The 12,991-nt window shown below is 34.8% G+C and overlaps 1 protein-coding gene across 1 annotated transcript in view; it reads right to left on the reverse strand.

Moving 5' to 3' along the window:
• The window catches only part of LOC106869890 (echinoderm microtubule-associated protein-like 2), a 374,285-nt gene that overhangs the window by 259,875 nt on the left and 101,419 nt on the right, over window positions 1-12,991 (reverse strand). Inside the window, exons 6-7 of the mRNA XM_052971985.1 lie at window positions 9,118-9,156; window positions 1,517-1,534 (exon numbers count right to left, since the gene is read on the reverse strand). Of these exons, the coding sequence (XP_052827945.1) occupies window positions 1,517-1,534; window positions 9,118-9,156 (57 nt within the window). The remainder of the gene's footprint in view (window positions 1-1,516; window positions 1,535-9,117; window positions 9,157-12,991) is intronic.

Consider the following 12,991-nt stretch of genomic DNA (forward strand, 5'->3'; position numbering starts at 1 on the left):
GAAAAATAATTTTTAAAAAAACAGTGGAGGGACAAGTTTTAACAGATTCTATATTAGCTTGATACTTTAAAGCAGGGGTCCTCAAGCATTTTTTATCTATGGACCCCTTTGATTACTATTTTATTCCAGTGGACTCCCTTAGCCATTTGATGTTTAAAATCTAGTTGTATAGAAACTTCTTTCAAAATTCCCATTTTGTTTTTAACTTGTGTAGGTTGAACAATATAAAATGTTAGAGAAAGAAACCTAGCCATTTCTTGCAATACATATCACCACATACATCTAAAGCAAAATTTTTTGAGGTACCTTTAAGATGCTTTTAGAACTCCAAAAATCTTATATGGACCCTCAAGAGCTATATGGACCACCGTTGAGAATCAGTGCTTCAAAGGAAAGAAAAAGAGTTTTAATGTTTTGGATGTTAGTCCATCAGAGGAAAGAGAAAAGCATGGAGAGGGGATTGAGAAAAGGGAACAGCCAGTAAAAGAAGAGAGAAACAAAGAGTAAGGAGTTAGGAACCAGGTGGGAATGTTGTTGTATGGGAGTGGGGTGAGAATGGAGGAGGGGATGTATGTGCAAGTATAGGGGTGTGTCTGTGTTTAGAGATGGACATATGGGATAGTTGTGTGTGTGTGTGTGTGTGTGTGTGTGTGTGCTCTCACATGTGGGGAAGTAGTTTGTAGATTGGTGTGGGTGTGAGGTTTTAGGGAGTATGAAGAAGGGTGGATGTGGAAGAGGTAGGGAACAGATACAAGAGTGAGGCTAAAGGAAAGTAAGGGAAATGTGGAGGGTGTGATAGAAGTGTGTGTGTGTGTGTGTGTGTGTGTGTGTGTGTGTGTGTGTGTGTGTGTGTGTGTGTGTACACATGCATGTAAAGGCATGAATGTGAGGCAGTGGTACATGAAAGGAAGGTATGAACTGTAAGAAGTGTTTTGTAATTAACTTTTCTCTCCCTGCCCTTCCAGAATTCATACCATTTCTTTCACTTCATACAGTTCATAACAACACATTCATACCTTTGTGCACCAACGCACACCCCACTATCTCATATGCCCATCTCTAAACACAGATACACTCATACTTGCACATATACATAGTCCCTTTTTCCCATCTCACCTCATCCTTGTTAGAACCACATTCCCACCTGGTTCCCAACTCCACACCCTCTTTTTCCTTCTTTCCTTTTCTCTTACTGAATGTTCCTTTTACCCACCCTCCTCTCCCTACTGTTCTCTTCCCTCTGATGAAGGACTAACATCTAAAACATTATGATAGTCCCTTTAATGTATCAAGTTAATACAGAATTTTTAAACCTTGTTCCTTTGACATTGTCCTTTTTTTTTTTATTAGGTTTTCTTTCTTTTATTGCTCATTGCATTTAAATATATTTTAATGCTTATACAGACCTCTTATATATCTATATATACTACAAGACAAACAGGGGTATATTATTCAGCAAGGTAGGAGGCTTTATCTTATTAACATGTGAAGATGATTAAATAAATTTAATAATTACCTTCCATATAAATTCATTCTGAAATATATAGGCAGAAAATGAACAGCTGAGGTTTCAAACTTTTGCTATGCTATATGATAGATTGCATTTGCAAATATTTTTATTTCTGGAAGCTATTTTACAAAGCTTTTGTTGACATGCATAATATTGCCTTATATACTTGTTTGTATATTTGATGCTTGCAAAGATTGATTTTCACTTTGGAATGCTATGAAGATATATTAAACATAGCTGTTTTACCTGTTGGTAGAATAAATCTTTTGTTTTTTTTTTGCTGGTCAATTCTGGTAATTAGATATTCAATAAAGTAACTCAATTAGAGAAAATTAGCCATTACAACAGTATAAATCCCATTATTTGTAAAGTTAATTTTTGGTTTCAAACACTAATACAAGGAAAGTTCCTTTAAAACAGGGGTTTGCAAACCAACAAATATCTATCCCTACAAAAAAAAACAGCAGGGGAAATATTTTTGTTTCCCTACTTATAAATGAAAAGACTATAGAGTTCACATCCGTATAACTAATCACAGCGGTCTAGGATAAGTTTAAAATATTAAAGCCTCAATTCTATTAGACACAGCAAAAGGTCCACTACATTCCAGTCAACATATACTATCATAAGGAATGGAGGACTGGTCTACCCTGCAGGAAATATTCTTTAAATCACTGAAAGTGGTAAATGGAAAGGTGATAATTCTAAATTTTTTCTTCATTTAACTAATGGTTCATTTCCTCAGCTTCCCAGAGAAGACCACACAGAGAATGAGAAAAAAAATACAGGAATTTATTAGCAATTATGATAAGACAAATGGTTTTAATGTTCACAGAAGATAATTCTTTGCTAGTTTACAGCAGAAATTGTGTATGAGAAAAGGGAGAGAAAGAAAGATGGGGAGAAAAAAAGAGTTACTTATAAAACAGTTAAGTAACTTGTGTAGGTTGAACAATATAAAATGTTAGAGAAAGAAACCTAGCCATTTCTTGCAATACATACCACCACATACACCTAAAGCACCACATACATACATCTAGTGAAGCACTAGCTCAAGAATTCTCAAACAAAGTGATCAGTTCTATTTTTATAAAATATAACAAAAAAATAGTCACATCTTGAATAATCCTGAAAGGAACCCAAGTCAATGAGAGAATCTTAATGCAGTTCATAAACCTAGCAGGAAATAGCAGCCAAACATTCTTCAAATCAAACATTAATATATTAAAAAAAGGTAAATTATATCTATTGAATAGAAAAGTCTTGAAAAAAATGTTCAGGAGCAAAATGCCTTTGAATTTCAGTCAGTACAAACAAGTTGGACTCAGCTGTTAACTACAATGCTGATTGTAACTAGAGGACAGTTCATATGCATATTACATATCTTTGGTTCTAACATCACAAGTAGTCAAAGATAGACATATCTAAATTTATAGAAGTACAATTCACCCTCATACACAATTTGCATTTACAATTTAATGTTATGGTTCAAGAGAGAGAACAGCATCTTATATATATATATATATATATATATATATATATATATATATATGTGTGTATATAAATATATATATATATATATATATGAATTGAACTAGTTTCAACTCACGAGTTGTGGCCATGTTGGGGCACCATATTTTTACTTGTTTGTCATTAGACAGTGGCCATGATGGGGCAATGCCTTGAAGGATTTTAGTCGGACAAATCAATCCCAGCACTTTTATATTAAAACCTGGTACTTTTTCTATTAGTCTCTTTTGCCAAACTGCTAGATTACATGGACAAAAACACACCAACAACACCAGCTGCCAATTGGTGGTGGGAGACAGACACAAAGACATGCGCATGCGCGCACACATACACACACACACACAAACACACACACACAGAGGCTTCTTTCAGTTTCTGTCTATCAAATCCACTCAAGGTTTTTGCCCAGCTCAAAGCTACAGTATAAAATACTAGCCCAGGTGCCAAGTAGTGAATCTGAAACCATGTGGTTGGGAAGCAAACTAATAAACCACACTGACACACCTGCACCTAAACATATATAGGTACAGGGTATAGAAATATATATGTACATATATATATACATGTATATAGTTGTACGTGTACACACACACACACACACACACACACACACACATTTATATACATATGCACACCCATGCATAAATAGAAATAGGTACAAGCATGGCTGCATAGTAAAGAAGTTTTCAGTATTCCATGATTAGAGATATAGTTCTGGTATGTGAACGTTTTCCACTTGTATCCATGCACTGACCAATACCTTGTGAGTGAAATCAGCACGTCCACACAAATATACACATCACAAACCACCAGTTACAACCATATGATTGTACTGCTGACTAGAAACACTCCAAAAATGATGACCTCTCTCCAGACAAACATTGGAGACTTCAAGTGCAAAGTGAACCACTAACTACAATGACTAATCAAACTGCTAAAGAGATATAACCATAACCTTAAACATGAGCTGTGAGTGGTAAGTAAAAATCTTCAATTTACTAAGAAGTAACTAGCAGTAAACCCACAAGTGGTATAATTACATATGAAAGGCATCACATTCAAGGTTATAAATGGCTTTCTCCAAAATGATCTAATCATTTTAGATTAGGATCTGGAACATAATTACATTTCATTGGAGTTTTAATGTTCGTTTAAGAAATATGCAATGTAACAACTTATCTGTATGCAGAAATAAAGAAAGGATTTGGGGCTGTGTTGAACAACAACAACTTGTCAACGAAACTGTCCTTAAGGAAGGGCAAAGCAGTACTACTGAAATATACTGAATGTCTGGCTAAACTATAAGATGACATTTGACTGTTCCTCATTCATGGGTAATAAAATCACTATGCCTTGCAAAGGTTGGAACTGCTATAGTTGATGTTATTAAGAGACTGATAACATAGTTTATAGAACTTAATAAGAACAAAATCTACTGCTATAGTCATTAAGCTATAAGTCACCTAGAGTTCTGTGATGCAACTCATCTAACAATTTGCAACACATACTTCAAAGAAACTAGTCAGTCACCTCATCGCCTACCTTATGCTGACCCTATAGAAGGACCAGCAATTCATCTGCCTGAATAGTTATTCACATAAGACAGGAAGATATCAGACATGATGACTGGCATAGCAGTATCATTGCAAACTTCTGTAAGGGCAAAGGAGATGCTTTAGAAAGAAGAAAATACAGAGGAATCAAGTTGTTAGCCCAGGCTCAGAAATTCAGAGAACAAGAGAGAGAGAGAGAGAGAGAAAGAGAAAGAAAAAGAGAAAGCGAGAGAGAGTAAGTCAGAGTAAAATTAATCAGAGACAGTCAGTTTAGATTAAATGCAAGTAGGCTTTGTATCTAAAAGACGTTCCACAGATGCAATGTTCCTAGTAACAAAATTACAGGAGAAATATTTGGCTAAGAGTCAACCATCTTACCTAGAAAATGAAGGTCTTTGACAGAGTACCATGCCCTGTAATCAGATGGTCTCTAAAGAAACTAGGTGTAGATGAATGGTTTATGAGAGCTTTTCAAGTTATGTACAAAGATAGCTGTAAGTATGGATCAACAATTGGTTCAGGGTTGAATTTAGTATGAAGATAAGGTTCCATCAAGGCTCAGTCTTCAGTCCTTCCTTATTCATCATAGTCATATAAGCCATCACAGAGGAGTTTGAGAATGGTTGTCCATGAGAATACCTACATACTGATGATACAGTTCTCATACCTGAATCTATGGTGGAATTAAAGAAATTGTAGGCATGAAAGAAAAACCTGAAACTAAGAACCTTTAAGGTAAGCTTACCAAAGACTCAAGTTTTAATAAGTAGGAAAGATAACACGACCTCTGTATTGGCAAGGAAATAGTAAGATACATAAAAAAGGAGTAGGTATAAAACTTCAAATGGTGTAGCTAATGTAGGCTACAAACATACAAGAAATGGAGTGGGATCACAAGTAGACTAACAGAAAAGGCTTGCTTTATATGTGGCAGATACAGTGGAACAATATGGACCAAGAGCAGCTCACTGGAAGTAGTCAATAGTCTGCTTCCTAGATGACATAATTAGCAGGAAAGGTGATTGTTCAGAAAGCACAGTAGCCAGGGTAAGAATGAATTAGAGAAAATCTGTTGGTAACGAAAGTGTTTTCCCTCTGAGTGAATAGTAGATTGTATGATGCTCTATTTTAAAACACTTATGCTGCATAGCAATAAGACATGAGCCTTGAATACAGAGACTGGAAATGGCTGGAAAGAAATGGGATAAACATACTCTGATTGATGTGCAATGTTAGTGTACATGATTGCTAGATAACAAATGAACTGAGAGAAAAACTGGGTATAACAGGAATCACATGTTCACATGTGAGAAGGCTGAGCTAGTGTGAATATGTGATGTGCATGGAAGATGACTGCTGTATAAAGAAACACCAAACACTGCAAGTTAGTGGAACCTGTGGAAGAAGGTGACCAATGAAGACTTAGGACAAAGTGATGAAGGCAAACCAGAAGATGCTGCATCTCAAAGACATCAGAGAACCATAATAATTGGTGATACATGATACTGTAGAAGACCTGTTTGTTTATGGTGAGACCTACTCCAACTTGAGCAGAGTGTTTCGAGGCTGCAATATTTGTATCCTGCCAGACCTACAATTGCTGACCCTCACCTTACACCCTTGACCAACTACCCCTGTCTATTGTTCACCCCCCCCTTCTTTTCACTCCTAGTCATCCAACTCATCTCCCAACCGCCACTACCTGTGCTCATCACACCAGCCCCACGTGCCCTTCAAAAGACATATATAAGAGATGGCATTAAGCAGCCATCACCTATCAATACACAGTAACATCACTCTTTCTGCTGCCAGCTATCACTCACTCTCACCTCTATTACCATCCCTCTTCTACCTTTACCTAATCACCAACAGCTACCTTTGTCTACCTGCTACTGCCAAGCCACTTCTACATATCCCTGTCTTTTTTCCACTCTTCTTTCCACTCTTCCATCTATTCTGTTCCTTTTGATGTCATTGTTCTTTTTCCAGCTCCCCACCCCCAAGTCATCTGTGTAAATGCACCTACCCTAATTTACTGAGTACTCTCCATACATACATACATTCACTCCCTATCCCAACTTCTGGCCTTTCTGTTATTATTCCCTTTCCAAATTTACCTTTATTGTGCACAAGGCCCCTTATCAGCCATTGTTCACACTAAGCAGAGAAAGTGTAGGGTTACAAGGTCCTTCAAGTCCTGTCTTACTAAGAACTGTTCAATCTCTCTTGTTTTGGTGTCATGAGAAAAATGCATGTAGTATACTCTGTAAAGTGCTTGGCACTAGGGAAGTCATCCAGCCATAGAAACCAAACCTGATGATATGTGTGAGCACCTTCGTCTTGGAGAGCAGTAGCTCCCAATGGGAGGGGGCTTAAATGCTGATGGTTTGTTCAACATATGCCATGATGGAAAGTGGATGTAAAAAGTGATAATTTTGACATCACAACTCATCCAGAAGATTACACTACCCAGGAAATAGTTGCTAAATATCTAATCAACAAGGAACATTAGGATGCCTCTAGACCACAAGCTGAGAAACAAAATGTCAATAGTACTGCATTAGTGAGGAAGGTAGCCTCCATATCATCAACTTGGCTTGGTTTCATGCTCTTGCTTGATGGAGCTGGGTTCATTCCAAGTTAGTGGCCCCAGAGGTGTCATCATACATAGAGCCAACCAGGTCCACCAGTGCTCTCCATATTTGGTGGTCTTGTGCCAGCCCCTCTACATCCTCCACACCCAAACACCAACCAATCCAGTTGTCCAAAAATGTTCAAAAGATACTTTACCATGAGACAACATTATTGCTAAAATCATCAACAGTACGACAGGAAAGATTGTCCTCACAACCATACCAAAGACAAAGCTGAATTGGAAAGTATCCACACTCTTATATTAAGGAACACTGGTGAAATATTCCAATAGAAATGGTAAACCTAATGTAAACATAACAGGCCAGGTAGTGTTCTATGGACAGAGAGCAAAAATCATGCATTGATGCAGAGATGAATGGCCCAGCAGATGTGAATATCTTGCCAAAAATCTGGGAAAAAAGCAGATGTATATGAATAATTTCTGAGAAACTTACAGCTCTTATACTCTAGCTATAGATTTGCAAAAAGCCTAGAAATGTTGGGGTTTTCCAAAAGAGAACAAAGAAAACTGATTTGCACACTCCAAAAATAATTAATTAGAGGTTGAGAGAAAATTTGTAAAACAGTTCTGGAATTCACCATTTGAAGTTTCTAGGCTAAACACACACACACACAGCATTAAAGCACACATGCTTGTGTACTGAAGTAGTATGCATTTCCACTATATGAGTGAAATTTTATTTGCATACACGCACACATAAATTCATACATACAAACACAAACTAGTCCAGCTATCACAAATCCAAAGAGCTCTCTTGATGTAAACAAAAGAGCCTTGTCACTTTGTAAGTGACTGACTTCAATTCTGTGAAGAAAAAAGACCTAATTAAACCCCAAAAAGCCGTATATACATACCAGTAAACATACATACGCATAGACTCACATACATACACACACACAAACATTTACACATACACACATCTACATATGCACACATATGCATCCATCCACACACAGATTTCTTCCTTTGCTCTTGTATCCAGATTTTGAGACTTTTTGTATATTTTTTTTATATTACAATTCCCTTCAATATTTCTAATTAAAAATAAATTTGGAAAATCTTGTGTAATTTTTTTTTTTTTTTTGCATCAAAAATTCTTCTGTAATCACAAAAAATATATTCAAAAAGAGATGTCACTAAAGCTGGAGGAAGACTATAGTATTTAAGATAGTTTGTTAATGTAAATATGTCACCAAATAAGGATTCAACTTTTGCTTGTATCGAACAGATGTCTGCAGTTTTTGTTCACCACAATGCCATCATTTCTTCTGGTGTCATTTTATTCCTAGTGTTACCAAATTGTAGATAACTACCAGGAATGGTAGGTAATATATTCACTATATTTTCATAAGAACTATTCTAAATATACAAGATATATTTGAAGGATGTTGAATTCATTATATTTGCAAGAAAACCAACAAAATGTTTAGATTTTAAATGCATAAAGAATAGCACGTGAGCATAATTTGAGTAACTTATTAATTTGAAATTTAGAACCAAATAAAATTAATATCATTAAAGTATGGTGAGCAAGAGAAAGAAATTTACATGATGAAAATACAAGTTAAAAAAGATGTGGTCAGATTTCATATCAATGGGAAGTAATAGAACATTGTAAATTACATAAGAGTGTGTAGCATGATTTTGTGTGTGTGCCTAGAATAAACTACTTTAATAAGAAGGATTTGAAAATAGCTGTCTTAAATGTAGGTTAATAAACAGTAATTTTATATATGTATATACGCACACATACACACCCATAAGTTTTATTAATCTTTCATCTCAAGCTAGGTAATGTTCACAAGTAAGAAATAGTTTTACAATAAGTGTTCTTAGCAGTACAGTAAAGCCTAGGTGCAACTACTCACCTAAGAGACGGCAGTTTGCCATAATACACAGGTTTGGCCCTAGAATAAATGATAACATCGCAGGTTATGTAGACATAGAAAATAACACTTTTCAATGACACGTGACAAGAATAGTCTCTTGCTGTTTTGCTATTTTTTTTTGTATCCTGATTTTGATAGTACTGTAGAAGATGAACAACAAGTGTTCTGTAGTTTTGCAGATATTTTAAGGTTGGGTGAAAAAAAATTGGTTCATATAGAAATATTTCATATCAGCTTATAGTGATCAAGTGAATATTTTGGTTAGTATGAAAACTGCAGATCAATTAACAACACAATTGGCTAACATGGCTTAAAATGATGCATTCAAAAAGATATTTACTATTTCAAAAATTTGAAAGGACAAACAAAAAAAAAAGAATAAATGCTTGGGAACTAATTTTTATATACAAAATAATTACAGTAGTTAATTAACCCCTAGATATTTTCATCCATCGTTAAATTTTGGCACATATAATAGTGTTTTTACAATGTAATAAAAGAAAACAAGAAATCTTTTCTCATTATTTTTAGTTTCTCAAAAACTTCTCTATTAATTCTCAACAATTAACAGTCCTATTTTAAATCAACTTCTTCATACATAGATCTCTAATGGATTGGAGTAATTAAAATGAGTAGATTAATGAAATATTTGTAAACAATTGTAAAAAATTAAAATCCATCTATTTAGGATGGACAGAACAGGTTGTATTATTATCACAGTTTAAAAGAAATAACAAAAAACATTAAATATTATTAAATGTCTTCAACAGCCACTAAGTCATTATGGACATGTTTCTAACAGAAAATTAAAATCTAACATTTATATCAAGTCCTTCAAGACTAAAGCAAAGCATTAGGATAGGTAGTTATTGACTACAATATAGGGAGTCCATTTTTTCTTTTTTTTCTCTTTTTTTCAGTTATAGTCCGGAAAAAAGCATACATTTAAAGATAGAAACAATTTTTAAAAAGATATATGCTAAGGTGCATAGAAGGTGCAAATAATATTTCAAAGCATCAATAATTTCTGAAATGCCAAATGTCATTAAAGCAAAATGTTTCATTTCACTGTCTCACACATTTTTAGATATATAGATATATATGCATGGATGTTTAAGTGTACAGGTGTGTAATTGTGAGTCTATATATATACATAAATATATATATGTATGTACATATATATAGCACAATGTTTTGTTTTATTACTCTTTTGCAGTTTCAGCTTCTGGAGGTTAGTTACAATCAAGTTTTCTGAAAAAATAGAAAAATGACAAATATTGACAGAAAAGAATGAGGAAAAAAAGTAAATAGCTGAAAAGGAAATAAACCTGTAAATAGTTAGAGATGATCAGATTCCAGAACCATGATAGTTCTATCAGCAACAAAATTAAAAAATATTGATCATAGAAAGAGAAAAAAAATGAAGTTCGGTATTGAATATATATTCAAGATATATTTCTTGTTGAATGTATTTTTAATTTAAAGTCCAGAAATATTAGCTTTAAGATAGTCAGTAATGGGGTTCAGCAGTGCCATACAAGGAGGAAAGGTATTTTGCAGACCGAATACAAAGGAGACTTGAGAGAGAATTCTAGCCAATACAAGACATTAGTAAAATGAAATGAACCAGGGATCTGCTGTAAACATAAAATGAAATGGACTTTTTAGCAGTGTAGTATTACTAATAACCTAACCTATGATATTACTGATCTGAAGCTTAGCAAAACCCCTCCCCAAGTTCATTAACTTCATAATCCTCTTTTCTATCTGTAACTAATACCAACTAATATATACCTGAACCATGCAAATAGGGACAGCAATATTATGAAACTAGTCTGGAGCATTAACTTTGTCACCTAATATCTTGCTATCATTATACGTCGGATAACATTTTTTATTCTTTCTCTACTCTTTTAGCCCTGCTTTTATCGTCATCAATAGCCTTAACTGTAGCACAAACAGAACCATATCTTTCTGTATCTAACTCTTTAACATTCAGATTATTGTCAAATGTAATGCTTATTTATTCACATTGTCTTGAATTAATCATGCATTATCTCATAGCTTTGACATTTTGATGATGTACTTGTTTATGTTTAGAATGACATTTTAGGGTAGGTGCAAGGTTGGATCTAGCTGATTTGAACATAAAACAGAATATTCGGTGCAGGATATGGCCTGTTTAAGTGCTACAGGGCTAAATCCTATGTATTAGTTCAGTTACAAAGAATAGTCCCTGATCACTTGTTAATTGTATATCTAACACTTGCTGGATAACTTGCTGTACCACTTACAGAGACAAACTCCTAGCCTTAGTCCAGCTTGCAGATATAGGACAGCAGCAGCCACCAAAAGACTGTCCATATGTGGAGTTTTTGGTAGGGTGGTCCACCCTGGCATCCGAAACTCGGAGTTTTATCATGGCTACTGAATAAGTGTCACATTTTTACAGATAAATTCCTCTATTTGCATAATATCGAGGTCTCTTTCTTTCTTTTGTTGCCATTCCTGACAAATATTATATATATATATATATATATATATATATATATATATATATACAGGGGTTGGACAAAATAATGGAAACACCTAGCATCATAATTTTAAATATCTAAAAAACCGTCAAAAGCTTGTTTATTTTGGGTTTTTTTAATTTATTATTAGGGTTGCTTAATGTTTTGCTAAAACTGCTGTTTCTTTTCAGATATCATCAGAAAATGATAATTAAAATTCATTAAAATGACAGATCTATCGGACTTTCAAAGAAGTCAAATTGTTGGTGCTCATATGGCAGGTTCTAGTGAAATGAAAACAGCTGAAATGTTTGGTGTATCAAGAAGTACTGCCTCAAAAATAATGACAGCCTTAGAGAAAGGGGGAAAAAAACCTCCTTGTTGAAACAAAACTCTGGAAGAAAACCAAAACTTTCAGATAGGGATCGTCGGACTCTTATGCGAATTGTTAGAAAGGATCACAAAAGTACAGCTCCCAAAATTACTGCAGATCTTAATGACCACCTTGAGAACCCACTTTCCACAAAAACTGTTCGCTGGGAGCTGCACAAAGCCGGATTTCACAGGAGGGCTGCAATCAGAAAACCACTACTTTCAAAAACAAACGTTGCAAAGCATTTAGAGTGGAGTAAAAACCCACAGAATTGGTCCATAGAGCAGTGGAAGAATGTTATTTTCTCGGTAGAGTCATCTTTCATATTATTTCCAACCACTGGCCAAGTATACATGTGGAGATAGCCAAAAGAAGTATTTGACCCAGACTGCCATCTTCCAACTGTTAAACATGGAGGATTTGTGATGATCTGGGGGGGGGGGCTATATCTCGGAAATCCACCGGCCAAATGGTTTTCCTTCATGGCAGAATTAATAGTCAAGACTATTTAAGCATTTTATCTGATTAAATTCATCCTATGGTTGCAGAACTGTTTCCGGAGGGAAACATAATCTTTCAGGATGATAATGCACCAATTCACACAGCTAAAGTTGTTACTAAATGACACGAGGAACAGTCTAGTGAAATTGAACATCTTATCTGGCCACCACATTCCCCAGATCTCAATATTATTGAACATTTATGGTGCATTTTAGAAAAACAAGTAAGGAGTCGATATCCTCCACCATCATCACTACAAGAACTGGAGACTGTTTTAGCTGAAGAACGGACAAATATTCCTTTGGAAACAATTCAAACTTTGTACGAGTCCATATCTTATAGAATTCAAGCTGTAATTACTGCCAAAGGCAATCTTACACCATATTAAAATAAATTTGCTTGAAATTTTAAGGTGTTTCCATTATTTTGTCCAACGCCTGTGTATGTGTGTATATATATATATATA

The sequence above is a fragment of the Octopus bimaculoides genome, chromosome 11, assembly GCF_001194135.2.
Source record: "Octopus bimaculoides isolate UCB-OBI-ISO-001 chromosome 11, ASM119413v2, whole genome shotgun sequence".
NCBI lineage: Eukaryota > Metazoa > Mollusca > Cephalopoda > Octopoda > Octopodidae > Octopus > Octopus bimaculoides.